The sequence below is a fragment of the Drosophila pseudoobscura genome, chromosome X (genome assembly GCF_009870125.1).
Source record: "Drosophila pseudoobscura strain MV-25-SWS-2005 chromosome X, UCI_Dpse_MV25, whole genome shotgun sequence".
Classification (NCBI taxonomy): domain Eukaryota; kingdom Metazoa; phylum Arthropoda; class Insecta; order Diptera; family Drosophilidae; genus Drosophila; species Drosophila pseudoobscura.
Genome location: NC_046683.1, coordinates 6,295,943 through 6,321,188, shown reverse-complemented (window position 1 = coordinate 6,321,188; position 25,246 = coordinate 6,295,943). Strand labels below are relative to the sequence as shown.

The window sequence follows — 25,246 nt, the reverse complement described above, 5'->3', positions numbered from 1 at the left end:
ATACCTTGGGTAAAACGCATCTCTGTTTTTGTTTTTGTTGTGTTGTTCTTGCTGCCGCTTCTGCTGACGTTCCGCTGCACTGTCAACGCTGATCAGCGTTCGAGTGCGTTACCAGATTGAAACTCATATTCCCCTCAAATCGTTTTTCTGCTCTGCCAATATTCATTAGCTCAATTAACTAATTTATTGCAATGATGGCTTTTGATTTGTTTTTGGAGACGAATGGGCAAGAAAAAAACACATGGTAGCGCGGCAAAGAGAGTGACTTGCTTGCGTTGCTGTTGTTTACGCTCTCACCGTGCGTGGCCAAAGAGAGCGCGCCGATACAGACAGAGAAAGAGAGAGAGAGAGCGTAACGTAAGCGCGTGGCAAACACATGGTTTTTGTTTTTGCCAAAAACTGGAAGAAGAAGAAGCAGACAATACTTACAGTTAGCTCTCGACGCGGCGTTGTTGGGAGAGGACAGTGGTATTAAATGATATCTCGGTGGTGTAAAATGAAAATCTTTGAAGATGTCTTGCATAACGAACCTTTATACATTTTTATATTTTTTGAATACACTGAATAGTCTTACTTATTTGGATGTATGTATATGTGAAGCATTTAAGAACATTTAAAATCATAATGGACGAGAGTGTTAGATTGATATATTTTTGGTATATTTAGCGAATATAAAAATAAGCATTTCGATATTCGGCCTAATTAGGACCCACTGGAAGAAAAGAGTTCTCAGAACCACCAACATATGTATGTTGTTTGATAACAGAGTTTTGTTCCTATTGTCCATTGCTCTCAACGACGCCGGCGAGACCCACTGTGCACGGCAAAAGGTAATTCTTTCATTCTTCGCATTTACATAAATGTGCTTCGTTGTTCTGTGCGCTGTGGAGCGGCGCGTCCGTGTGGGTGCACACATGTGTCGCGAGGAGAGGCGAAAAAGTCAATCACACCAATACAACCGCAGCCGATAGCCATGGCAGAGGTGGGCTATGTACCGTATCAGCGTCGCTGTACCGCAACACCCGCGCGCAAATAACAAAACACAGCGCTGTCGCGTCGTACAATGTATCGGCATTTACTTGATTCAGTGGGAAAGGGGTAGAAAGAGAAAAAAAACTGCCGTTATTGTTTTTACGTTTGCGTGCGTACGTATATGGTCCATATATGTTTGTTTTTACGTATGTGTGTGTGTTCTAGTTTGGTGGCAGACTATTAATGAAAATAAATTGTAATGCGAACGTGTTAATTAGAGAGAAAAAGTGAGAGACAGAGCGAAAGACTGATAGAGAGAGCGGGAGAGTCGATCTTATGGCAGCAAAAAGCTGAACAAAACGAAATAAGGCTACGGCGCAAACGCAGAGACGAGAAATGTGGCCAAAATAGACGGCCATTAAAACCAACAGAAATACCAAAGCAAAATCACAAAAAGAAAGTCAAATGATAAAAAACAACAGAAAATCAAATACAAAACAAGAGAGGACGCAGGCTTTAGTGGACGAATTTTTTAATACCCTTGCATATTACTTTTATGTTTTTTACAAAATCAAGAAATCTGATTTAGCTTTTTTTTAGTGAGCTTTAAAAAAATGTACACATGTTCTTAGACTCATCATCGTGATCAGGAATGCATTTGTATACATACATATATGCAAACATTTACACAAAATCATTATACTTCTCTGAGCAAGAGTATAAAAAACTCCAAGCTACGTACATATGTATGTACATACATACATATGTAGTTCTTATCGTTTGTCACTCGTTTATATAAAATTCGTCCATATACACATGCAGAAAATCCCGAGAGATCGGTAGAGAGACAGAGAGAGCGCGCCAAATGCTCACGTAATTGAGTCGACAAACGGGCCGCAGCGTTATTGTCGGCAAAAAGAAATAAACGTTCCAATGGGAATTGTTTGCCCGGTTTTTCCGGCCGGTTGTAGCCACAGAGATTTTTCTCTCCAACAACGTGGCTGCCAAAAATACAGGCCGTAGGAGAGTGAGTGAGTGAGAAGAGGATTCGGAAAACGTGTGCGATGGAAAATAGAACGAAATCGTTGTCTGCCGGCAGAGACGCGGCGCCGACGCAGTAGCTCAAAGAAGATGTGAAAGAAGAAGAGCAGATAAACTAACAAACAAAAATTATGTGGGACAAGCGTCGCATAAACAAACTGCAGGCGGTCGTGAGAGGGGGATAGAGCGACCACACTCTTATGTGTGAGTGTAACAGCAAGTGAGAGAGTGTGAGTGTGGGAGAGAGCCATGCATGGTGTGGTGGAGACAATAGTGTACAATACTTTATTGTATTAATAAAAACTCTTACGAGTGTGTGTTTTCAAGTCCAAAGTCTTTAACTATGTAAATCAAAAACGTTGGATACGACTATTTATTTCCTCGTGGAGCATCTTTCAGAGCTTTATGGGAATGCGAAAGGCAGTGCGCGCAAAAGAAAATGCTTTTTGAAGATCGGGAATAGTTCACCCCATATTAACACACCCTGGCATGGCGGCGACAACCAACTCCATAGCCGGCGATAAAAGCGAAGAGAGCGGCCCCAAAATTGTTTACACACTACTTTTTCGACGCTACTGTGTTGGCAACTCGGGCACCGCACCGGTTCGTACGATTCGTACGATTCGTACGTTTCGGCTGCCATGCGGTCGGTCGGTCTGTCGCTGACGGCGGGCCCGTCTGGTCTCAGGTCTGGCCATACTTAGTTATACAACCCGCTCCAAGTCCAATTACCAATTGCTCTGCCAATGAGACGGTGGTGGCGGCGGCAAGTGAAATTGCTCCGAGATTGGTGTATTGGAAATGGATATGGCAATGTAAGGGAATTTTGAAAAACCAGTTAGAACCATAGAAACTCTGGGGGGGGAGAAGGGCGACGGGAGCTGCCGACCCGCTCACTCAACGAAAACAAAAACAGTTAAACAGGTGCAGAAAATCATAACAGTGTGGACAGAGAGCAGAGAGCCAGTAAAGAGAGAGGGAGAGCAGAGAATACAAAAAAAAAAGAGAAGAGCAAGAGAAAACCAAAGCGGCAAAAGCTTGCACAGAGAGAGCATCGGCTGACAAGTGTTTTGGCAGGCGCACAGTGGGCCTGAACTCTGCGAAAATGTTAGCCTAGAACTGTCACGCTATCGCTTGACGCTCATCCGCACACCCCTCTCGCTTCGTCAACACGTGATGAAAGCATAAAAGCAAATACTTGTACATTGTACGCTTCGTTTGTATGCGTTGAGAAACGATATTTCGGTATCCATACCCTTGTTGAGGGTATGATGGGACAACTGGATGCCACGGGGAGATGTCCACTACCAATATGATATAAAATCATGTATCAATATGATATAAATATTAGTTTACTTTAGAGCGGATTTGAAGGCTTAGATAAATGAAGTGGAAGCTTCCTGGAGCATTTGAATTTTTTCTAGGCGGTCATCTTCACTCCACTGTTGCCCACTTGCTCTCTACATATAAACATCTAGAATGAAGATATTGTTTAATTAATTACCATCGATTAGAGAATATCAATCAGTCCGTACCTCCCAGATCGCACCAAAAATTCCCAATGTTTGTAGATAACAAAAGAATGAAGGTAAACTTTGACGTCATTATGTTGCCGTGCAGAGTAGTCGACTACGACAGGGACAAATGTGGGGATCAACAGATCATTCACTCAAAACGAAAACGTAACGAAAATAAGAATGAAAGGAAAAGCAAAACCAAACTGTTTCGAAAAGACATTTTCCTTAATACAAACATAAGTGTCTACCCTCTATTGCTGTGTGGTGTGTGTGTGTGTGTGTGTGTGTTCGTGTGCGGGTAAGAGTATGTGTGTTTGTATAATCATGTGATACCAAAATAAAGAAAAATGTGAAAATCAAATAACAGCGACAGCAGCGGCCAAGCCAAGGCACTAAACAGTCGCACAAGAAAAAAAGTGGAGCAATGAAGCAAACAAAGTTGACGAAAAAAAAATATATTTGTTGCCATGTACTCGCCACCATACATCCATCCCAACCCACAGTGCCTCTGCAACCCTGCCCCTGCTACAACTCTCTGCAACACTATATATATACATATGTATCTAACCATCTTCATATACATATGTATGTATGTACATCCATCCCATTATAGCGCTGTGGAGGAAAAATCAGAAATACACAGCATGCAAATGCATCGCGACAATCAACGGACCTTTGTCGTCAATCGAAGGCGGGGACCGGATTGGGGATGTCACAGATGGTGGTACTGATTATATGCAGCAATGGGGGCTCTTGTTCAAAAGGAGTATGTAATTTAGTAATGAAATTATAGTAGAATGCCTATGTGACTCTAGATATTCCAAGCCTAAGGGACAATAGGCACAACTAGCTTATCAGATGGAGCGTAAAAATAGTACGCTCCATATGATAAATTGCCTCTGGCTTATATCGATAGCCGATATATCGATAAGAATAAGCAGAAGAAAAACTTAAACAAAGCCAAATTAATAAAGAAATTATGAAATCCGCTCAATACTTTGGTTTTGTGGATTTGATGTGACTACGAATGCAGTGTGGACGGAGATGATTTGCAAGGGAGTTTATTTCAGAAAAACGAGCGGCGTAGTTGCGATACGCGTTCACTAGCAATCGAAACAAGATGAATTCGAACTTCACAGAGCGCTGATCAAGTTCAGCTGAGGTATTTGGTATGTCGATAATGATATGATGTGGCCTGTACTTCTGTTTCGGTAATATTGTATTGTTCTTCATAGATTAGTGTTTTATTGCACATACAAAATATAGAAACATATGTATCTGCCGAGAATAGCAGTCGACCCCATATTATCGATCCAACATCTACGATATCACTGCTTTATCACGGCTGCTGTATTAAATTTCAATGAACACACGCACAAATCGCGCATCTAGAGCCCAGTGCTGAGAGGAGAATAAATACAAATACGAAAAAGAAAAATTCTAAAAACATTAACAAATACATTTTTAGCAGCTAGCCACATAGAACGTGAGAGGAGAGTGGGCTGGCTGGGAGTAAGAGGGAGAGACTGGCCCCAAAAAGTTTTCGACGCTGAGAGCACGAAATGGCATCGATAATGTACAGTGGGAATAGGTGCTCTAACTGTGCTAGAACTATGAATAAATTTACATTTTCGATCCCATCCCACTGTAAGGAGCGGACGGACTGCATGTCGGCGTCAGCATTGCTTTTTGCCGCTGCTGCTGTTGCTGCTGCTGCTCTGCCTTATTGTCTAGGTGAGGTCGTCGTCGCAGATGCTTGTGACGGTGATGGTGTGAGGGGGGGATGGTGAATTAGTGGTCGTCGGGCAACGGGGATTGGGGTAACGACGCATTTAGCGGTTTGGCCATGTTTAATTTTGTTTGCATTGGTCGTGGAATTGCGTTGTGGGTGAGGGGGAGGGGTAACTTTGCCTCCGTCTCACTTTCTGTCTCTCTGTTTGTGCGAGAGGGTGTAAAAATAGGCGGAAAATTGCATAGATTTAAAAAGTTTTCGATTTCATGCACGCGTTCCCACTTTTGCTCTTCTCCTCTCTCTCTCTCTCTCTCTATCTCTTTCTTCCCTTCTCTTTTTCCGCTACGCTTCATTTCGTTTCGTATTTTGTGTTTGTTTGATTGTTTTTACTGTTGATAAATGTCAGACAAAGTGGACGTTGTATAAGGTGAGGCCGTGCCAAAGTGTGCCCTCAGAAAATCCGCGAGAGGTAGGCAAATAAATTATACAGCGTGAAAAACAGGAATATACCGGAATGCGGCCTCACCTTATATAAATACACCTTGACAGCGGCGGCGTCGCTCTTTCTCTCGCTTTCAGCGCTCTCACTACTTGCACTCGCTTACCCCTCCCGCTCTCGGGTACTAGAGCGGCGTCAGCGTCGCAAAATGATCTCGTTTACATTGTCTTTTGATTTTGCGTCGTCTTCGTCTTCGTCTGCCTCTGTTTCTGCTTTTTTTCACCTTTTTTTTCCTAACCCCTTCCATTGAATGTTTCGCTGCTGTTCTTATTGTTGTAGTTTTTTGGACGAAATGCGCAGTTAACGACAAAAATCCGCTTGTAAGCGCTTGCTCTTGTTCTGCTTGCTATTGCTATTGCCATTCCACTCACTCAAACACACACACCGTAAAGGCAATGAAAAATTCGCTCAAAAACATTTAAGATTATTGGCATACCCTTGCAAGGAGAAGAGGTATGATGATATAGATCAGATGTCCGTCGAGCAATGAAAGTATGAGCCGGGCTTATAAAAATTCCAAGGAAATGGTTATATGTACTTAGAAAAAGTAGGAAATCCTATCGAAATCATGCTATTCAATGATAAGTTTGCATTTGTCAGAGTATTAACAGCTTCTATCCCCTTCAAAACTAGTCTTTCTTTCATTCTTTTCTTATTTTAATGTTGTTTAAGACGATGTCGAGCTGACTCAATTAGCGTGTCGCTCATGCGTAATACAAAAAAATCTACAATAAACTTTAACTGGAAAATTTTCTCATAAATATGTATTAACAAATACGTCGTTATTCCCCTGCAAACAGCGTCGCTTTGATTTTTTTAATATGAATTTCAATGAGATGAGAATAACATAAGGCCAGAAAAATGCGATTGTAAATAGAGGGGGCACATAACACCATAGAGAGCGCGAGCACATGATATTCATACCAAGGGCAATCAATATGGTTTTTGGAACACTTAAGACAAGACTGAGCTATCTTTTCTACGATTAGTTGCTAATTTGTTTGAGCCACAAATTTCACCTATATCACGTTTCGAATGGTCAAATTTGAATTAACGCGCCGATAGTCTGCGATGCTGATGTGCTGAGGTGGCAACGCTTCGGCAGTGCTTTACAAAATGTGGCAGCACTAGCCGTCACAAATGGCGGCACTGTGCCGTTTAACGGTCATCATGTTCATTTCCTTAGCACAACAGATGGCGCCAGTTGGTCTATTTTGGGTGGCAAAAGTTGTAAAACCAAATCATCTAATAAATATTGTAAGCTAGGGCAGGGACAACATTTAACACTAATGTGACATTAGAATACCGCCAGCTGGTCTCCTATGGGCAAGAATCTTCAAGGGTGTGCCAGACCATGCAGGACATAGTTTTCTAGATCTTAATTCCGAATACCCCTGGCCCCAGCGAATTCTTTCCGCCTGCCCTTGGTTAGATGTTCATCTATTCTGTGTATCTTGCCCTGTCTTCCAATCGCGTAAAACCTATCTATCCCAACTTCTCTATAAAATGTCCTTTCTTCCGTAATCTTCCTCACATACCTTTAGGTAACAAACAAATTTTTTTATTTTTAAAGACACCATCGATTTTATTTATTATATCACGAATCTGTCAGCAAATTCGCAGATCTCAAGGACCAGTCGAATGATCTGCTGGTCCACGTCGTTGCGCTCCACGAGAATCTCCGCGGTCTGCGCCTGATTGATGAGAACTAGCTGATGGTAGACGGCATCTGCAAACTCGGTAAGGAGGTTCGAGTAAGCGGGAAAGCGTTGATGGAGGCGATGTACGCGATTTTGATCCACACTGGCTCTGACTTTTAACACGTCCAGATATAATTTTAATAATTCATTGAAGTTCCCGTTCTCTGCGATTGGTTCTTCGTTCGGGTTCAGGTCCAGGTTCTGGTCCAGGAACTCGTCCTGGTACTCGTCCTGGGCCCACTGGTTCCAGACCAATGGCTTGTCGTCGCGTATAAATGGTGCCATTTTTCTCGCGGCGTTGGTTTTCCCTAGTAGTTATAATTCAAAATGTAATATCGGTAGAGTCGTAAACAAAAATTTTTCATTTAAAAAAAAAAAAAAAAAAAAAAAAATAAAATAAAATAAAATATTGAAAAAATATTGAAATCCGAGACGTGTACTCACCTCAGAAAACAAATTTATTGTGATAAAAACCATGTCGGTAGTTCCACTGAAAGGTGACTTCGTAAAAGCATGGCCTGCCAAGTGCCACTATTTACAGGATTCCTAGTAGCCTTTTCGTAAGTAGTCCTATCAATCAGGACTATTGCTTCGTTGTTGCTTGATCGTATGATAGGCACAGAATTACCTTTCAAAGATGCTACCACGTTCCCTCTAAAAGCCTGAACTTATTCCAAAAGTGTATCAGAAAAGCCTGAACTTATTCAAAACTAAATCAAGGCATAACTATACGTAGGTCCAAAGATAGTTGGCCTTTTAACATTTAAGCGTCTTCCTTCTATAGCAATCAATAATTTGGAAAAGGAAAAGGTCAGGGGCTTATTGAACAGCCCTCGTAAAAGTGTTTATACATGCGGTCTCAGAATTAGATTAGTCGAATCGCCATCTAAATACAGATACTAACAGATATTACAGGGGTCCATCGCAAGCGAGGCAAGGGGTGGCGCAGGGGTCTTGCCCCCTAGTATAATATAAATATCATATTATAAGTTTAATGTATGATAAACATAGATACAAATATAATTTAGGTACCGTACGGTAGTCGTCATAACTCTTTTCTTGGTCCTTCTTCTCGGGTTTTGTCCTCTTGAGCAAACAAATCTATCAATTAAGAAAAAAGCTTTAAGCTGTCAACACGCCCAAGTACTTTGCCGGGGGAAGAGCCATCCCCCATCCTCCTGGGGATAAGCTGCACTCATTGTTTGTCCACCACTCAACCCAAACCCAAACCCAACCCAATCCAAGGCAAGCCAACCCATCAGGCGGCAGCAGGGGGGTTTTCTTGTGTCGTGGTTTTTCTTTTCCCTTTTTCTGGCATCTTCGGCCCGTCTCTTGTCATTGGTGAAATTTGTTTTTGCCACAAGTTGAGCTTATTGCCATTGTAATGCCATCTCCGCACCCAGACCAACACCCACCCGAGGACAGGGATATCGTCTTGACGGGGAACCGCTGCCAATTGTCGACTGTTGCATGAATTATGAGCGTCTGCAAAGATTTATGAATTCGAGAGGATAACAAAAGTGCGCAAGTATTCATGACAGCCCCCACCCCACACCCCCCGCCACCCAACAGGCAGACTCCCGTAGTCCCCCCGAAGCGAAAAAGGGAAAAATCTGTCAGCTGTTAAGTTGAGTTATAAATTTCCTGCAATTAGGTTGGATTTCAATTTCGCTCCTTCGCTCCTTTTTGCTCTTCTCCTACTTACTTTGATTACACAATGATGATGATGATTCTTCTCCGTTTTCTCCCCCAACCCCCCTCCCGGTTCATGCAAATTTGTATCGACAACTTTTGTACAGACTGTACGTTTGTTTGCCTCTCGCACGGCTGTTTTATTTTGCTTTGTTGCTGTTCCTGCGATTGGCTTCCATTGCAGTTTTTCTGCCTCAGTGCATTGATCGGTTGTGTACAGAAAATTTGCAAACTCATGGATATCCATACGTTTGATAACAAAACAAAAAGGGGGAATAAAAAATGGAAAACAAGAAGCAAACGGAACACACACGCGAAATAGCGGCGACATGCAGCAGCCACAGCCACACGACAAAATGACAGCGACGGAAACGGAAACGAGCCCCGGCCCGGCAAACGCACAAGTCGGCACACGCCCCCGCCTCGCCCCGCCCCGCCCCTCATTTGGGCCGAGCGCCACTTGCATGCGTTCATTAAGCGCCGGGGAGCAAACAAAATCAATGAATGGTGTAAAAATTAATATCCTGTGGGGCCAAAAAACAAAAAAAACAAAAAAAACAATGCAGAGGGAATGCAAAATCATTGCAAAGAAGAGCAGCAAAAATATGTAAGAAGTCCTCAAGGGAGTTTATGCCGACTATAAGATACCCCATAATCAGATTAGCAAAACACTAAAACAGTGAAAAATTATTATATTTATACTATAAGAAAACGTAGACGATTGTAGATTCCATATTGCTATTTTATTTCTATAAAAATTGTACCACAGCTTTTCAGATTCATGCAGTTTTTTGTAAAATCTCATTCTTTGAAAGTGCACTCAAAATTGGAGCAAAGAATACGGTATTAGAAGGAAAGAATCTATTAATTTCTCAAAGTTCCAGGCGCCCATATCCAGAAATCATTAACACAAACGCTATATGCTTCCCTTGGAACGAATACCAGTGTACCCTGTAGGGTATATTCTCTAGGGTGTAAATAGTATGCAAAAGAATTATGGGGCACCACAGGGTAGGTGGAGTAGGGAGAGGATATGGTGGGCGTGGAGCCTTCTCGTTGTCGTTGTCATCCAGCAGCCGGCAGCAGTTTTAATTTACACAAAGCGTAGTCAGCCGTGTAATGCGCTGCGCTGTGGCAGGAGGACGGGGCACGATGTTGTCGGATGAGATGGGATGGGAAGGCAAATGACGATGGTGAAAGATGGTGGAGGAGGGGTGAGAGATGGAGCCCAGCAATTCGCGCGATGACATTTAAAAAATGCCTTGAGGCAGCAGCAACGTCGACAACGGCGTCCAATGATTTATGAAATTACTTTTACCGTTGCATACTCTTCAGGGCCGATGGAGGGAGACCGAGACAGAGACTGTAAGAGGGATAAAAGAGAAGTGAAATGAGGCAAGAAGGCAGCGAGTGGGATATGATATGTTGAATATCTTAGAGGCTACTCTTCTGAAGAACCTCTGTCCTTTTTAAGGCTCTCTTTCGAGATCATCATTCAAAGTCGAAATGAAGAATGAAGAAAAAAGCTTCCAGACGTCTCTGCCTCTCTCTTCCAGTAAGTTTCTTTTGCATCTACGTTCACGCGTGACTGGCAATTTGCCGTTCAAAGCCCTGTAATTCGGAATAATCAAAAAAAGCTGCCAAATCATCCTACAAGGATTCTACTGAGGACCGTCCCAATGAATGACGATTCCGTAGTAGATTCCGGCTATCCTACACCCAATTTTATGTAAAAAAGTCCATAAACTGTTATTTCTACTCGTATTAAATATCTTTATTCATTCACAGCAGCTGTACGACATTTGGCTTGAAGCAATACCAGACCGATCTCTAATCAATCTGTGTGATGGAGGCCTCATCGTTGCTCGAACAGCGACTGCTTTCTCCATCCGTCCGGTACTTGATCGAGTCGATAATCTCCACGTCGATGTCGCAGTTGCCCTGCATATTGCCGGAGTCCAGGCCGGCGGTGGTGTCGTTCGAGCCACGTCCCAACGAGTCCTCGTCGCAGAGATCGGGAGCGGACACGGAGGCCGTGACCGAGGCCGACTCCGACCTGGCGTCCATGTCCTGGGCCTGGGCCTGATGCGCCGCAAACTGGCTGTAGAGACGGGGCAAGTGCTGCAGCATGTAGCTGGCTCCGGACTTGGACAGATTGGCCGCAGCAGCGGCGGCGGCAGCGGCCGCGGACAGATTGGCCGCCGTGCTCGAGGCCGCCGGATGGTTCTCCTTGCTTTCCCCGAGATCGTAATACTTGGCGTAGTGCTCGAATTTCCCCAGAGAGGCGGAGACTCCGCCCGGGGCGCCTGAAGCCCCAGTGGGTGTCCCACCACCGGCTGCCATGCCGCCGGATCCGTTGGAGCACAGGTTGATGGCATCGTTTTGGGCCGACTTGGGTATGGGCACGGTGAAGGCGGAGCCGTGGCGCTGCTTGCTCAGCAGATTGCTGGCCAGGCCGGAAGCGGAAACAGAGCCGGCACCCGTTCCGGTCACGGTGCCTGTCCCCGAATTGGAGCCGGGGGAGGAGTCCTCGCCGCTGGCGGCCAGCGCATTGTTGCTGCTGGACAATGGCGAGACATTCTCCTTCTTGCGGTCGTAGATGTGCCCGGAGACGCGCAGGTCGATGAAGAAGTGCAGCGGATCGATTCCGTACGGGGCATACAGCGGGGGATACCACACGGGTGGTGGCGGTGGCAGGACCAAATCCTGTGGCGGTAACGATGCCGCCGGCGGTGTGTTGTCCTGCATCGAACTGTCCACCGCTCCGCCCAGGCCGCCTTTGGTGGTGGTGCCGCCGGATGGTGGCGCTGGTGGGGCAGCTGCTGCGACCGTTGGGGTCTTCCCCTCCAGCTTGGCGTAGCCATAGGGCGTCATAGTCTTGTTGGTCAGCTCCAGCGGCTTCTCCGCCACCGTCTGGTGCTGCTGCTGATGTTGCTGATGCTGCAACTGTTGCTGCTGCTGCTGCTGTTGCTGTTGCTGCTTCTCCTCCGCATCGCGTCGTTCCCTTAGTTGCTCGTAGTAGGGACGATGCGACCAGGATCGCTTCCGGGGACGCCGCACCAGGGCCGCCTGCTGCTGTTGCTGCTGCTGTTGTTGCTGCTGCTGCTGCTGTTGCTGTTGCTGCAACTGCAACACGCGAGCGGTCTCATTGTTGCGGGCCTGCACGAGGGTCCGCAGCATGTCGCTGAAGAAGAAATTATTGGGCCCCACCGGCGCCGAGTACAGATACGGCGGCGTGGCGGCCATCAGGCGACTCACGTAGTCCTGGTTCCGCAGCTCGTGGATGTTGCTCTTGCCACGCTGCTGTGGCGGCGTCTGCTGCGATGTGGCTGCTGCTTGAGCCGCTGCTGCTGCCGCTGCTGTCTCCGCCGCCGCATGTCCGGCTGTGGGGGTGCTGGGCGTACTGGGCGTGGCACTGCTGTTGGATGTCGCCGCTACAGCTTGGGGCATCCCTGCTGTGCTGCTGCTGGAGATGTTGCTGCTGCTGCTGTCCTTCATGCCTGCAAGAACACGGAGAGGGAGAGAGAGAGCACACACAAAAGACGTTAGCACTGTGTCTCTGGCAGAAGTCGCTCAAGATTTATATAGAAACATGTACGATATTTGCATTGTCTTGGCAGCGGAACACGCCCCTCCCCCACCACCCCGTTCTATCTAATCTCACAATTAAATCGGAATCTACTGTTTGCTTTCCTTCGTCATGAGGATTCCGAGGGGGTTTGTCTTGGCTGCCGATGCAGCTGGGAGATGTCTTGGGTCTCCATCATGGGGGCAAAGTGTGTGGCAAGAGCATAAGGCATGTCTTTTGAGTCGAATTTGGACAGCACTATCCAAGCAATATCCCCGAAAATTAAGAGCATAATCTTAAGAACTCCATATTCGAAAGAAAGCAGTAGTCGAAGGGGAAAACCAATGTCGATGGCATACAATAATCGGATGGAGATAGTTATCAGATGGAATCGATAAACAATCTGCGATTACTCAGCTATGGAGTGCAGTCAAAAAAGTGCCACTGAATAGAGTTTGTGATGTTTTGAATTCGAAAACCATCGATGGATGCAAACCAGTCTGAGGAGTACCGTGTGTTCATCATTTCCATTGTCCCCTGGATGGGTGCCGGAACACCTTTGTTATAACTTTATTAAGCCAACATCTGTGCAAGGGGAGCATTTGAAAATTTGCATAGAAAAACAACAGCGATAAACGTGCCCTTGCCTCATGCGGATGCGGATCCCCAGCTCCAAGCTACCCCCCCCCTGGGTATCCCCGTTTTCAAGCTGTTAATAAGCTTACACACATTGCGCCGAATTCCAGTAAATTAAATATTCCTGCCCCTTCCTTTTGAAAGCGCCACACCCACGACTAATTTCCCCCCGAACGCCTCTACACCCTTGCGACTAATTTCCCTCCTGGAAGCATCGCTCTCTCGCTCTCTGCCACAAAACATGGAAGGACAAACTCAATTGTTGTGTTGCCAAACTGTTGAGGCACTTGACGCCGCCATCGCCATCGTCATCGTCATCGCCGTGTGGCTGGCGGCTTGTATCCTGTGGCTGTCAATTCAGGAACCAGGAACACTCATCCCCACCCCCCGGCTACACCTACCCCCAAAACCCACTCCACGACACTTGGTTGCCTGCCTGCCACACCCGACCATCCATGCCACTTGCCTTGTTGCTCTTTCATTTTCGCATTTAAAAAGTTTTTAACAAGCCACAGCCGACGCCTGTTACCCGCCCAATGAAGGGATACCCTGTAGCAATCCAGCGGGGTAGATGCGGCTAAAACATCAGGAAAGTGTGAGGGGAGGAAGGCCTAGAGTTGGTATACGAAATCTTCCGCCAAGAACTCTTTCTAAAAGTGGCGATGCCATAATTTAGATCAGTGCTCCAAGGCTCTAAGGCTGCTCTCATCTCTTCATTGATCGTCCCCAGGAGTTATCTTTTTTTCGTTTTAAGAGAAGTTGAAAATCCCAATTCGCATATTGTACTTCGGAAACTTTTAATTTTAAGTTTTTCCAAGGGAAATTTTATCCAAAAATGGGTATCGTAACTAGTCCATAGGTAGCAGGATGTACTGGGTAAAAACCAGTTAATTTTTTCTGCCAATAGCTCCAAGTATTTCACTCTCAAGGTCTGCACTTCTTTTCCGAATCGGCAGCCATGACATTTATAAACATTTCTTTACTGCCATAACACCAGTATAGAGCGAAAGATATTCTTCTTTTTAAACAAAGAAGCATAATCTGAACCCGGGGCCTCTTAAAACGTCTACAGTTTTTGGTTCTTAAGTCCGAGATAGCACTTTTCCGCATCGTACTTCCCTGTGAAACAGAAGTGACTGATCATCTACATTAAACAGACGAAACTTCATTAGAAACTAAACAAATTCGCCTTGCTCTTAACTATTCTTAGGTGTATTATCTTCCAAAATCCTTACTGTTTTCCGCGGCACAACAACTCTTTACCACTATGAGAACTTGGTTAAAACTACACCGATTTATAGTTCTTTGGTTAAGAAAAATTACTGTCTAAAATTGTGTGCAATTTGTCGTTCTTATCTGGAGATTCCTTTCCTTTGGAGGTATCCTTAAGATGTTTAAGAAATGGTTGGAAGTGGGTCCTTAAAGTTGAAACACCCGAAGATCTGATATTTACCGATTGGTTTAAGAGTCCCTAAGTTAATTAATGTTCAGTATAGGGTATTCCCAGTCTACTATATATTTCCCAACTTCATCTTTTTTTTTTCGACTTTCATTTCATTTCGTTTGCGTTTCCTTCGTTTCATTTGCTGTTTTTCCTGTGCGGGGATTTGTAGGAATTTCATTTTTATTGTTTTTTCATTTCGTTGTAAAAATATATAAAGTTTGAAAAACTTTTGCAGTATCCAAAGGAATATATGAGTGGCACAATGGGGCGGGCGCTGATGGTGGGGGCCTTGATTTGCATTTTTTGGCAGCCGCCCGTCCCCTTTTGGAGCAGGGGAATTTTTGCGACAAAGTTGAAATTAGATTATGCTAATTAAGGCGTTGTCATAGCGGGGGCGTGTACATGGTCACAGCGGGGCGGTGGGCGGTAACAAGAAGCCTGGGGGTGGGCGTGGCTGGGCATCTGCCGAAAGCGAAAAATTTGTTGATTTGCCAGAGCCCTGATTGATGCCGGAGCAGAGCTTTAATTGCCATTTTTTATGGATAGCCAAAGGAGGCACTAAATGAGGAGGAGAGGAAGGTGTGGTTTGGCGGCCAGGAGCGGAGTTGGGGCAGCATTTTAATATTCAATCAGCAGCTGTCGGGAAGTTTTTTTTTTCTTTTATGGCCCAGACCCAAGTTTCGAACAACTTTTTGCAGCTGAGAAAGCTGGGAGAATGGATGAGACTCTTGGACACAGACTGAGATTGAGGATGGAACTGGAACTGGAGAGGAGGACTGGTACTGAAACTGTGGACAGAACTGGAGCGAAGGATGGAACTAAAGCCGAGAACGGGCAGAGACTTGGAGGATTAATGCGCAAAGTGCATTTCGACTTTGGACCGACTTTTGTTTGTCTTTCGTCTGCGGGGATGACTGTGGAAACTTACTTTTCCATAATACATAATTCCTTGGTGCGTTGTTTCTTCTTCTGCCGTTGGCAAACAGCGGCAATTAAAAGCAAGCACACACCCTGCCACATCACTGCCCTTGGGAGTCACAGTCACCCACTCAAGGTTGCGCACAACTGATTGATGTGGCATCAGTGGCAGCGGCGAATCGTCGCTCCCACCCCCGGGAGGAGGAGTTGCAACCCTTGCACACACTTAACTGGCACTTGGGCTGTGGGCAACCTTATAACATAATTACAGCATATCCAACAGCCATAAGTCGCGTCAGAGCCGTGACTTGGGGTTGGAGAGAGAGTGAGCCATCAGCAACCCTCTCGACAGTCAGCCCTGAGTAAAAGCTCACCTGGCATGCAACCCCGATCGAAGGCTTAGGTTTCCCCCGCAGCATGGAAGGCGCCCAATTCGGGGCCATCTAAAAGGTTTCCATAAGCGAAAGGACACAGTGGCTTAGAGATTCGAGACTTTTGCCATGAAACCTTGAAACGAATACCGAAGTTGCGCAAAAATATATCATTCCAAATATTATTCTTGGGTATTTCAGAAAATTAATAGATGATTTATCAAAGATATTGGTTTAAATTTTAATTTTCAGGTTCAGATCACCAATTCTCATAGAGAAGGGTCCCAAAACCAGTGGAAATGTTATCTATCGCGGCAAACGTCTCTCGACATCAAGATACTGATTAGTTCCGGTACACCTTTTAAAAAGGACCTTGCATCTTTAAAATAATTCGAATATTTGGAGAGAAAAAACAAAGCAGTGCAAGAGTTGCCTTTGGGTTGGACCCTTGCTCAATTGGTCCCCATTTGCATTCCCCCTTTCCATTTCTGATCCTGTCCTGTGCTCGCCCCTGCCAGGCACACACACACACACTCGTGCGGACACACATGGACATTCAGCCATCCAGACACCCATGAACTTGCAGTGACATGTCGTTGTGGTGTTAACGTTACATCGTTTGACTGCGAATTAAAATAATGTGCCACTTGTGGCTCTTTGCAGGATGTGTGCGTGCGTGTGTGTACGGACTACACTCCATATGCAGACAGACAAGGGGATTCCCATTTCACCCATTTCCCCCATTCCCCCAGGCCCTGGCCTGTGTCTGTGTCCTCTGTCCTGTGTCCTGTGCGTCGCCTGAAAATTTGACAAAATTTCATTTGCAACTTTGGTCGTTGCCACACATCGTTGCCCAAATCGAATTTGATTTGAACCCTTTCGGCAGGTTCTCTCTATGGAGAGTGATCCGTGTCCTGGGGAGTGCACTGTCAGGGGCTGTCTGTGGCCTTGATGTGTGTCTGAGTTATGGCTAAATAATTTCAGCTTCATTTTGAAGTTCACATCGGGTTGCATGACACAGGGAATGGGGGAAGTGTGTGCGCTGTGGTTTGGTTTTGGTTCATTGAATGATAATGGGACTGGAAGTGGTACTGGGAGTTGAACAGAACATAGGGGATTATACACTCACAAATGATCCAATTCGTGGATATTCATTGAGTTCAAAGGAAAGGAATTGATACTTTTTTTTAACTAATCATCTAACAACTCTGCAAATATCCGAAATTTCAGATAAATGGGAAAAAAGCAAATGAAAAGAGGCAATGAATGAGCTTTGATCAAAGTTTTAATTAGCAAACATTTTGAAGTGGTTCTGTTTTCATTTCAAGTTTTAAAAGTCTGGCAAGGCTGACCAGAAACTCAAAAGATTAATGATATCGTTTAAAAGATTGCAATCTGATAAAAGAAATACTGAAAAGAAATCAAGTCATTCAAGAAAAGAAGTCTCTAGCTATGAGACAGCTTATTTCTATCAATCTCTAGGGAAAAGGAAATCGAAAAAACTCCAACCAAATCATAAGGAAACCCCATAAAACCCAAAAGAAATATGAAACTTAAGTCTTCAGCTCACTAGGAATGTTATATTGTTATATTATATATTGTAGTTCATTTAGAACTAGTAGTTCAGGAAATCAATGATTGATTAGTTGTCTCTTAAGTAGAGGAGAAGATTTTAAATCTCTGAGAAACTTATTTTATATGAAATCTCTCATTTGAAACCTCTGAAAACTTATGTTTCTCCTGGTTTTTTAATGGAAGTTTATAGGATGTCGATGGCTGAGATTTTCAATTTCTAAGCAAGTTCCTTAAGCAGAGGTCTTCGGGTCTATAAATGTTGGATGTGATATGAACACCCTGTGCTATGAAGACCTTTACACTAAAATGAATAATCTGTTCTGTTCTGTTCTTTTGCAACCTTCTTAGAATTCACACGTGTTATTTTTCACCTATATCATAATCCCCAACAATAAATCCCCTAGAAAGTGTTATCTTTGGTTTCCATTTAGTAAATTGTCATTTAAAAAAGACACGATCCCGAAGGTTTTTTTGAATGCTCAAAAGTCTTGTCCGCGGATTCATTAAAAAAATGAAAAGCCAATGAATTTTCCTCTAGGAAGAGACTTGGGGAATTCTACACTTTTGGGGTTTTTTGGGATTGTAAAAGTACGTTCTCCTTATTGTGGTATATGGCACTTCTGAGAGTATGGATTACTCCCCATTTCGTAATTTCGCTCTCCGATTCAAGCACAAAACAAACATCACACTCGTTAAACGCGATCTCACCTTGAATTTTGGATCTTCGATTGCTTTTTTTTTATTTTTGGGGAGTAATTTTTCTCCACACATTCACAGGCAAAAAAAATATCACAAGCCGAAAGGACTCTGGTAGTGTTTGGTCGAGAGATGCTGAACTGCCGTCGATGACAGTTAAAAATCAAATGAAATGAATGCCACTGGCAGTGGCAGCAACAGCAGCAGCCACAGCCACAGCCAACGAGTCCTGAGACCGAGGCAGCGACAGTGGCAGAGCCAGAAGCAGCGACCAGGACGAGGCCGAGGACGAGGACGAGGCGTGTGCGTTTGGTACGATTTTAAAATTATGAATTGTTGGGAATGAAACGGAGCAGAAGCAGCCGTGGCAGCGACAGCAACAGCAGCAGCAGCGGCAGTGGTTTGTGGCAGCGGCAGCAACAGCAACAGCAGCAGCAGCGGCAGTGGTTTGTGGCAGCAACAGCAACAGCAACCGTTAGCTAGGTGGGAGTGCGCTTCAGTGCCTGTTGGCATTGGTGGTGCGCATCAGCAGCAGCCACAGCCACAGTCAGAGTCGGCACAGTATGAAAAGCGTTGAATGCGAAGGCGAGTGTCAGTGCGAGTAAGGGAAACCACCCTTGTGGCAGCAGCATTTGCCGAAAGAAAGAAAATCCATGCAACAGTTTTTCAAAAGCTAGTAGAACCGAAAGGGTGTTGCAAGCTCTTTGGGCTTTTGGATGGATGTTGCCGCATTTCAATGCCGTGCAAGATCGTTTGGCAAAATATCTGGGCATATAGATCTTCGATGCGATGGATTATCGTCTGTTCCTGTTGATCAGAAATAAGGTGTAGGTATAGATATGCTAGATATCTGCTAGAAAATTCGTGTAGCGAACTCCATCTGCGGAAAATTTTATTCGCGGCACACGTTGCGCGACATCAGGATACTTCTCCTTGGTTGATAATTCATGTATGGTTTGCTCGTACTATTCTTCCAACTTTTCCCTTTACTCACATGCAACGTTGCCCATTTTCAATTACTCTTACTAGCCCATAGATTCCTCTCGGCCCCGGTCTCCGGTGCCCGGCTTTGGTCCCATTTACGAGTAGAACAAAAGATTGCCAGAACCTTGGATATGGGCAACGTGTTGCTAAAACGACAGCTCCATTGGGTGCCGGGGGGGAGTGGTCTGGGGTGGTAGGACAGCATAAGCTTATAATTTCTAGTACAATGAAGGCACGCGGTTGTGCAGAGACTGCTGATGTGCGGCAGAGGCGAGTATGTAGAGCGTTGCGTGGTTTTCTTTGCTTAATTTTTTTTTTTTCCTTCCAACTGTTTGCGACTTCATTAGCGACACCTCTGCACCCTCCATCCCGTCCCGGAGCCAAGCTGTTGCCAAGCAATTGCAATTGTGTATGGGAGCGTGTGGCTGTGTGCAACACGGAGATTGCCACCGGCAATGGAAGCAGGAGCAGCCGCATCGGGATGCGCATCCCATGAAAGTTTTTTTTTTCTTTTGCTCATGTTTCCTCTTATTTTTTGTACGAGCATACCCTTTCGCAGAGGGTATGCGGTCTTTTAAGAAAAGCATTTTTGATACCATTCGAATTTTATGTGCATTTTAGCAAAAGTTGATCTAAATCTGAATGCTTTAGAAACCATAAAAGCCAAAAAATTATGAGGTATTGGTTTGAAAATTCTTTATTTAAGCGAAAGATAGCTTGAAATGTTTTTGAGATGAATTAATGAATTTTTTGAGAATTATTCCCCTGTTACGCTAGGGATACATTCATTCGCTGTGCAAATTTCCCATAAGCGAACGATACCTCGCTGATCTTTTATCAACTGAATGAAAACTTAACATCTGTGGCATCAGTAGCAATGCAACTGTGCTATAAATACAGAATAAATATCATATTCTATTATATCTAAGTATATCTATGATTCTGCAATAGTGTATCGAATGCTACGGCTCCCAAGGCCAGCCTTTATTATTCGTTTGCTTCTTTTTTTTGTGTTGGGCTTGTTTGAAATAAATACCGCATTTTTGGTTGGTTATTCTCTGGCTTTTTTGTTTGTTTGTTTGTTGTAAGCTCTGGCCACACGTTGGTGGTCGGACATGGAGCATCTCCAATGACTGCACATCAAACGTCAGCCCGGAAGGAAGCTGTTGTTACCCATTGCCCATCGTGGAGGACGGGTGGGTGGGTGGTTAGGTTGTGTGCAGCATTGTCTAGTGGCTGTGCCCCACCCACACAAACGGAGGCTGTGAATGTTTACACTTTGGATTTGGTTCTGGTCGTCGCATTTCCTCTTCTTGCTCCCTGGTTTTTTTGCCGCACGGCTCGAGGTTTTAAATGTATCTCGGTTAACGGTTGTTATGGCAATCCCTGGTCAGGGGCGGTGGTGGTGCCGCTCAGCACAGCGTGTACTTGCGGGTGTTGCAACGTTGGAAATCCCTCAAGCTGCTGTCCCGTAATCCACAATTTCCATGGGAGTCGAGGGGTATCCGTATCCCTTTCCTAAACAACATTTTCAGGAATAAAATTATAACATTTCCCACCGAAACCTTCTGAGATGCATTCCTTTACCTTGCTTCTACTTTCTATCCATAGTTCCCTTTTAATCGTTCTATATTCTTTTCCATCTCCACACCTTACAAACTCTTTGCTTTTCTTACCTTCCTCTCCTATCATCCATATATCTACCATATTTCAGGCATTTCCCCTAATATGTATGTTTTTGATTTCTTTTATCTTTCTCCCTCACTTTTTCTGTGCTTCTGTCTCTCTGTACTTTCCTATTACTTTCCCCCCTAGTTTCTTATTCTCTCCATATTTAAGGTGAAGATCGCTCCATATCTCTTTCCTTCTCTTGTTGTATAATCATCTAGCTCTCGTTCCCCCTCTCTCTTTTGAATAGTTTTGCGTTCGCTGACATCGTTGCCATCTCCTTCTTCTACTCGCACAACATGCAACACACCGCAACGTCTCCACACATGCCACACAATTTGTGCCACTTTTGTGTGCGCATCCATTTCCGCTTGGGCGGTGAGACATGCCACCCACCAGCGCTGCCTCCCTGCACCACATCCCACACCCCAGCACCCATCAACCACTCGCTTCCCATATTATCCTTGCTTTTATTATTATTTTTTTCCACATTTCACTCGAGCGTTGATTGAAATGTTCAACGAACGACAGAGAGAGATATAGATATAGAACAGAACAGAGAAAGAGACAGAAAGAGAGAGAGATAGGCAGACAGACAGTGAAACATCAGTCGCTGGTGGGTGGAAAGGAGAGGAATCCACTCCGATGGGTGGTTATCTGGGTGGGCCGGGGCTTATTTGTTTGTTTGCATGTAAATTGCAATGTGCCGTCGCTGTTTCCCCCCCCATTCCCTATATTTTGCACTTTCACAGTTTTTTTGTATACCCTTAAAAAGGGTTGTATAATCATGGTCTTATGTCTGTAGCTCAAGGAATGAGACCCCAAAAAGGTTTCTATTAGGGATTTCCCTCAGAAATGCCCAGAATCGAATGCAATCGAATCTTTACCTTGGAATGTCCGTATTTAACAGCTAGAAGGAAACGTTTTTGACTTATTTGTATGGAGATAAAGGTCATCTTGATGTCGCGGCACTTGTGCCTTTCTTTTTATGTATGTATGTAGGTATCATTGGACCAGTATAAGCTATAGCTAAAGATTATCGGCCGATAAACGCAAAATTCCGAGGGAATCTAACTTGTTTCTACACTTTCTTTTCAAAATATCCGCTCTCGGAGGTAATTTATGGGTTTGCAATTATAGATTTTATTTCTGTTTGTAGGAATGATTGATTCTGTACCGTCCTTTGTTGTTTTTGCTGTTAAGATATTCCGTCCAAAGTGTAGAAATTATAGCAATGCCTTTTTATATAAAAACAGATTTGAAATACAATTGATGGACTTAACGGCAATAAAGCAAAAAGGGTATCTGCACTTCGCTGAACCGCAAGCAGATTTCGTGGATTTTTAGATTTTAAACTTTGTTTCTTGTCTTTTTGTTAAATGTTTGCCGTTGTTCCCGGCCCGGCCCGGCCCCTGAAACGTTCCTCCTCCGTTGTGATTGTCATTTGCTTTTAGCAGCACCACCCTCCCATTATGAGTGGTTGTGGTTGAACGTTTCAATCTCCCTGCTCGTCCAACCGTCCGTCATCCATACATCCATCCATCAAGGACAATCAACGCAGCCGTTTTTTCTGGTCTTGATTTTGGGCTGGCTTTTTTTCACTTCCTCTTTTTTTTCAATTTCCTAATTTTTCTCTTTTGTACGTAGCTTTGGCTAATGAATTAGTTTTTACATTTGAAACATTTTTCTATATGGTTTTAGGATTAATTAAATAAGGATTGTTGGTAGCTTTGTTTAGGTTTTGGGAAAACCCAGGGAAAAGCGAGGATCGGGGTCACCAAAGGAAGTTCATTAAGTGCCGCCTAGTACTTAGTTCACCCTTGAATATAAATATTGAATGTTATTTTGCTGTGTTCCGATGATTTGGTCAACTGCTTTTAGAATCATCCAAAAGCATAAAGCATTTGGACTTCCATTGCATATTACGGACACTTTGTTGGAGTTGTAAATCTAGCCTTGTGCCTCCACAATGGGGACATATTTGAGCAGCTTAAGTGCCGCTGGCGTCGGATTTGCCAAATATCCGTCAGACACAGAGACAGACACACATACACTCAGAAGCAGATGTGGAGGAGCTGTGAGCTGCAGAAGGAGCACTCTCAGAACCAGGACCAGGACCAGGATCCATTTCCATGCACTCACGCAGACTGTAATCGCTTTACGTGCGCTTTGTTGGCAATTGTCAAGTGGAATTGGATGGGCTGGGATATATCCTCGAAAGGGGATGGAGACAGGAACATCATTGACGCCACATGTTGCCGGCGACAGATGCGTTGGATTGCAAATTGTCCCAGGTATGGCGGGGCTTGAGTGAAGGGGGTGAGGGGCTTCTGTTCTGTTGTCTGCTTTTATTCAGTTTTTCACTTTATTGAGACAGCTGCTGCTGTGGAGTCGCAGAGGAGAGTCTGAGTGTCTGTGTGTCTTTCTGTCAGTCAGTCAGTCAATTTGCTGCTTGGATTTGAGATTTGCCTGATTTTGCACTTGAATCGTTGGGATGGTTGGGGAATGGTTAGGGAATGGTTGTTTTGAATTCCGTAATAGATTTCTACTACCAAATGCGGCAAGCACCAGGCAAACAATCGAGCAAATAAACAAACACTTGCGACAAAATTCCATGCATGTCAATTACGCAAATGAGAAACTGTGCAAAAGCAATTTCGAACTGAATCCATGTCTGTAACGAAACGATGTCTTGGCCATTTGTTCTATTTGGATTTTGATTTGGAGGCTTCTACTCGTATAGATATGGAAGCAAAGCATCCATCCCCCTTGGCCCATACCACGCCCAGAACTTTGGCTCCGACCAATGGCAGCAAGACGCTTAAGCGCCAGTTTCGTGCTTTAGTAGCTCGTTTCCTTTCGTTAGTTTTACTCCACCCCCAATCTCGGATAGGCAAAACAAAAGTAAAGGAAAGAAAACAAAAGAAAACAGAAAGGAAAGAAGGTGGTATGTGGGAACTGATTCTAGTTATATGCACATTTTTCAGAGCTACCAATACTCTTAGGAATTTACAGCTCCATGGGTGTTTAGAAATATCATCAGAAAACCACAGGCATTATTTAACAAAAGGTTTGATTTTCTATAAATAGCTCAGATTTTCGGATTTACTGATTTACGACTCCTCTCTATCTAGGACATCAAAAAGACTTTGTCCGCCTTTGAGTAATTTTGGCAGTCTGGATCATCTGTCGGTCCGTTTATATGTCCATCCGTTTGTTCCTCTATATACATATGTACATATATTCGAATATATTGTTCATAATTTTCGATTTGTTTACATGTTTGCTTCGGTCGTTCGTTCATCCTTTGGATTTCGGAGACTACAAGAGCTTTAGCAAGATCAGGCTTAACTTTAGATTTTCCCCCAATCAAAACGAGCAAACAAATCATTTGAGATGTACATCTACTACATATAAATACTCATAATATGTTCTATATCTATTAGAGGGCAAGAAAATTCAGTTTCCCGTGTAGTATCCAGACTTGTATGTCACGTTTGAATTGCAATTCGAATTGATAGTGTGCCGGGATTACACCGGTTTTGATCGCACTGCAACCTTGCGATTACACCTCAGGCCCGTATCGACATGGTTCGGATAATTACGTGTTCAGGTATGAATAGATAGATATGAATACTAGCCTAGCTGGCTAGTAATATCAAATCGAATATTAAAATCGAGGAATATCGTTTCCAATCATAGACGGGGGACGATTAACCCATTGTAGACCAAGGCGGGTACTTTAATATTCCACCGAAAATAATGAAAATTTGATCATTTTAGCACAGTTCAGGTGAAAGCTATCATGTTTCTTTTTTAAGTTCAGAGGAAAGATGGCTTGGATCTACAAGAAGAACTTACAGTAAGCAATATTTTCCGTCATATACCTCAAGTTGTTGAACTGTTTAAATAAAGGGGGCTTAAGTGGGCTAAGTTCGTTTTTGTCCTCGGTATATTTTCGCTATATTTCTGAGGGTCAGACCGTATATTTAACGCTAATTAAATACTAATACTAAAACGAATACTAATTCGTTATCAGCATCGATCGTTTGCCATCAAAATCTTGAGATTTTTTCAAAAATGTCGGCAAAAAGGCATTTCAAAAAGTAGATAACAGCGGTTTTTTACACAGGCACTTCAATGGGGCTTATATGAAATAAAAACGGGTACAAATTTTTGAAACGTACATACAAATATCTCTGTCAGGTGTCGTTCAGATATAGCAAATGTGCT

The 25,246-nt window shown here is 44.0% G+C and overlaps 2 protein-coding genes and 1 long non-coding RNA gene across 3 annotated transcripts; all 3 read right to left on the bottom strand.

The window, feature by feature from the left end:
- Positions 1-515: 515 nt before the first annotated feature.
- Positions 516-3,322, bottom strand: LOC117185200 (uncharacterized). The gene is made up of 2 exons (XR_004470794.1): positions 1,846-3,322; positions 516-1,209 (listed from the first exon to the last, which is right to left on the bottom strand). It is a non-coding gene; the product is annotated as an uncharacterized lncRNA (long non-coding RNA).
- A 3,995-nt stretch (positions 3,323-7,317) lies between these two features.
- LOC6901780 (uncharacterized) lies at positions 7,318-7,984 on the bottom strand. The gene is made up of 2 exons (XM_002134414.3): positions 7,906-7,984; positions 7,318-7,769 (listed from the first exon to the last, which is right to left on the bottom strand). The coding sequence occupies exon 2, from the start codon at positions 7,744-7,746 to the stop codon at positions 7,354-7,356; it is 393 nt and encodes a 130-aa protein (XP_002134450.1). The 5' UTR covers positions 7,747-7,769; positions 7,906-7,984; the 3' UTR covers positions 7,318-7,353.
- A 2,913-nt stretch (positions 7,985-10,897) lies between these two features.
- LOC6901781 (histone-lysine N-methyltransferase 2D) lies at positions 10,898-18,747 on the bottom strand. Its single transcript, XM_002134415.3, has 2 exons — positions 18,374-18,747; positions 10,898-12,653 (listed from the first exon to the last, which is right to left on the bottom strand). The coding sequence occupies exon 2, from the start codon at positions 12,649-12,651 to the stop codon at positions 10,984-10,986; it is 1,668 nt and encodes a 555-aa protein (XP_002134451.2). The 5' UTR covers positions 12,652-12,653; positions 18,374-18,747; the 3' UTR covers positions 10,898-10,983.
- Positions 18,748-25,246: the final 6,499 nt, after the last annotated feature.

Excerpts from the sequence above, each read along its gene's own strand:
- LOC6901780 (XM_002134414.3), bottom strand. The coding sequence starts at position 7,746 with ATGGCACCATTTATACGCGACGACAAGCCATTGGTCTGGAACCAGTGG.
- LOC6901781 (XM_002134415.3), bottom strand. The coding sequence starts at position 12,651 with ATGAAGGACAGCAGCAGCAGCAACATCTCCAGCAGCAGCACAGCAGGG.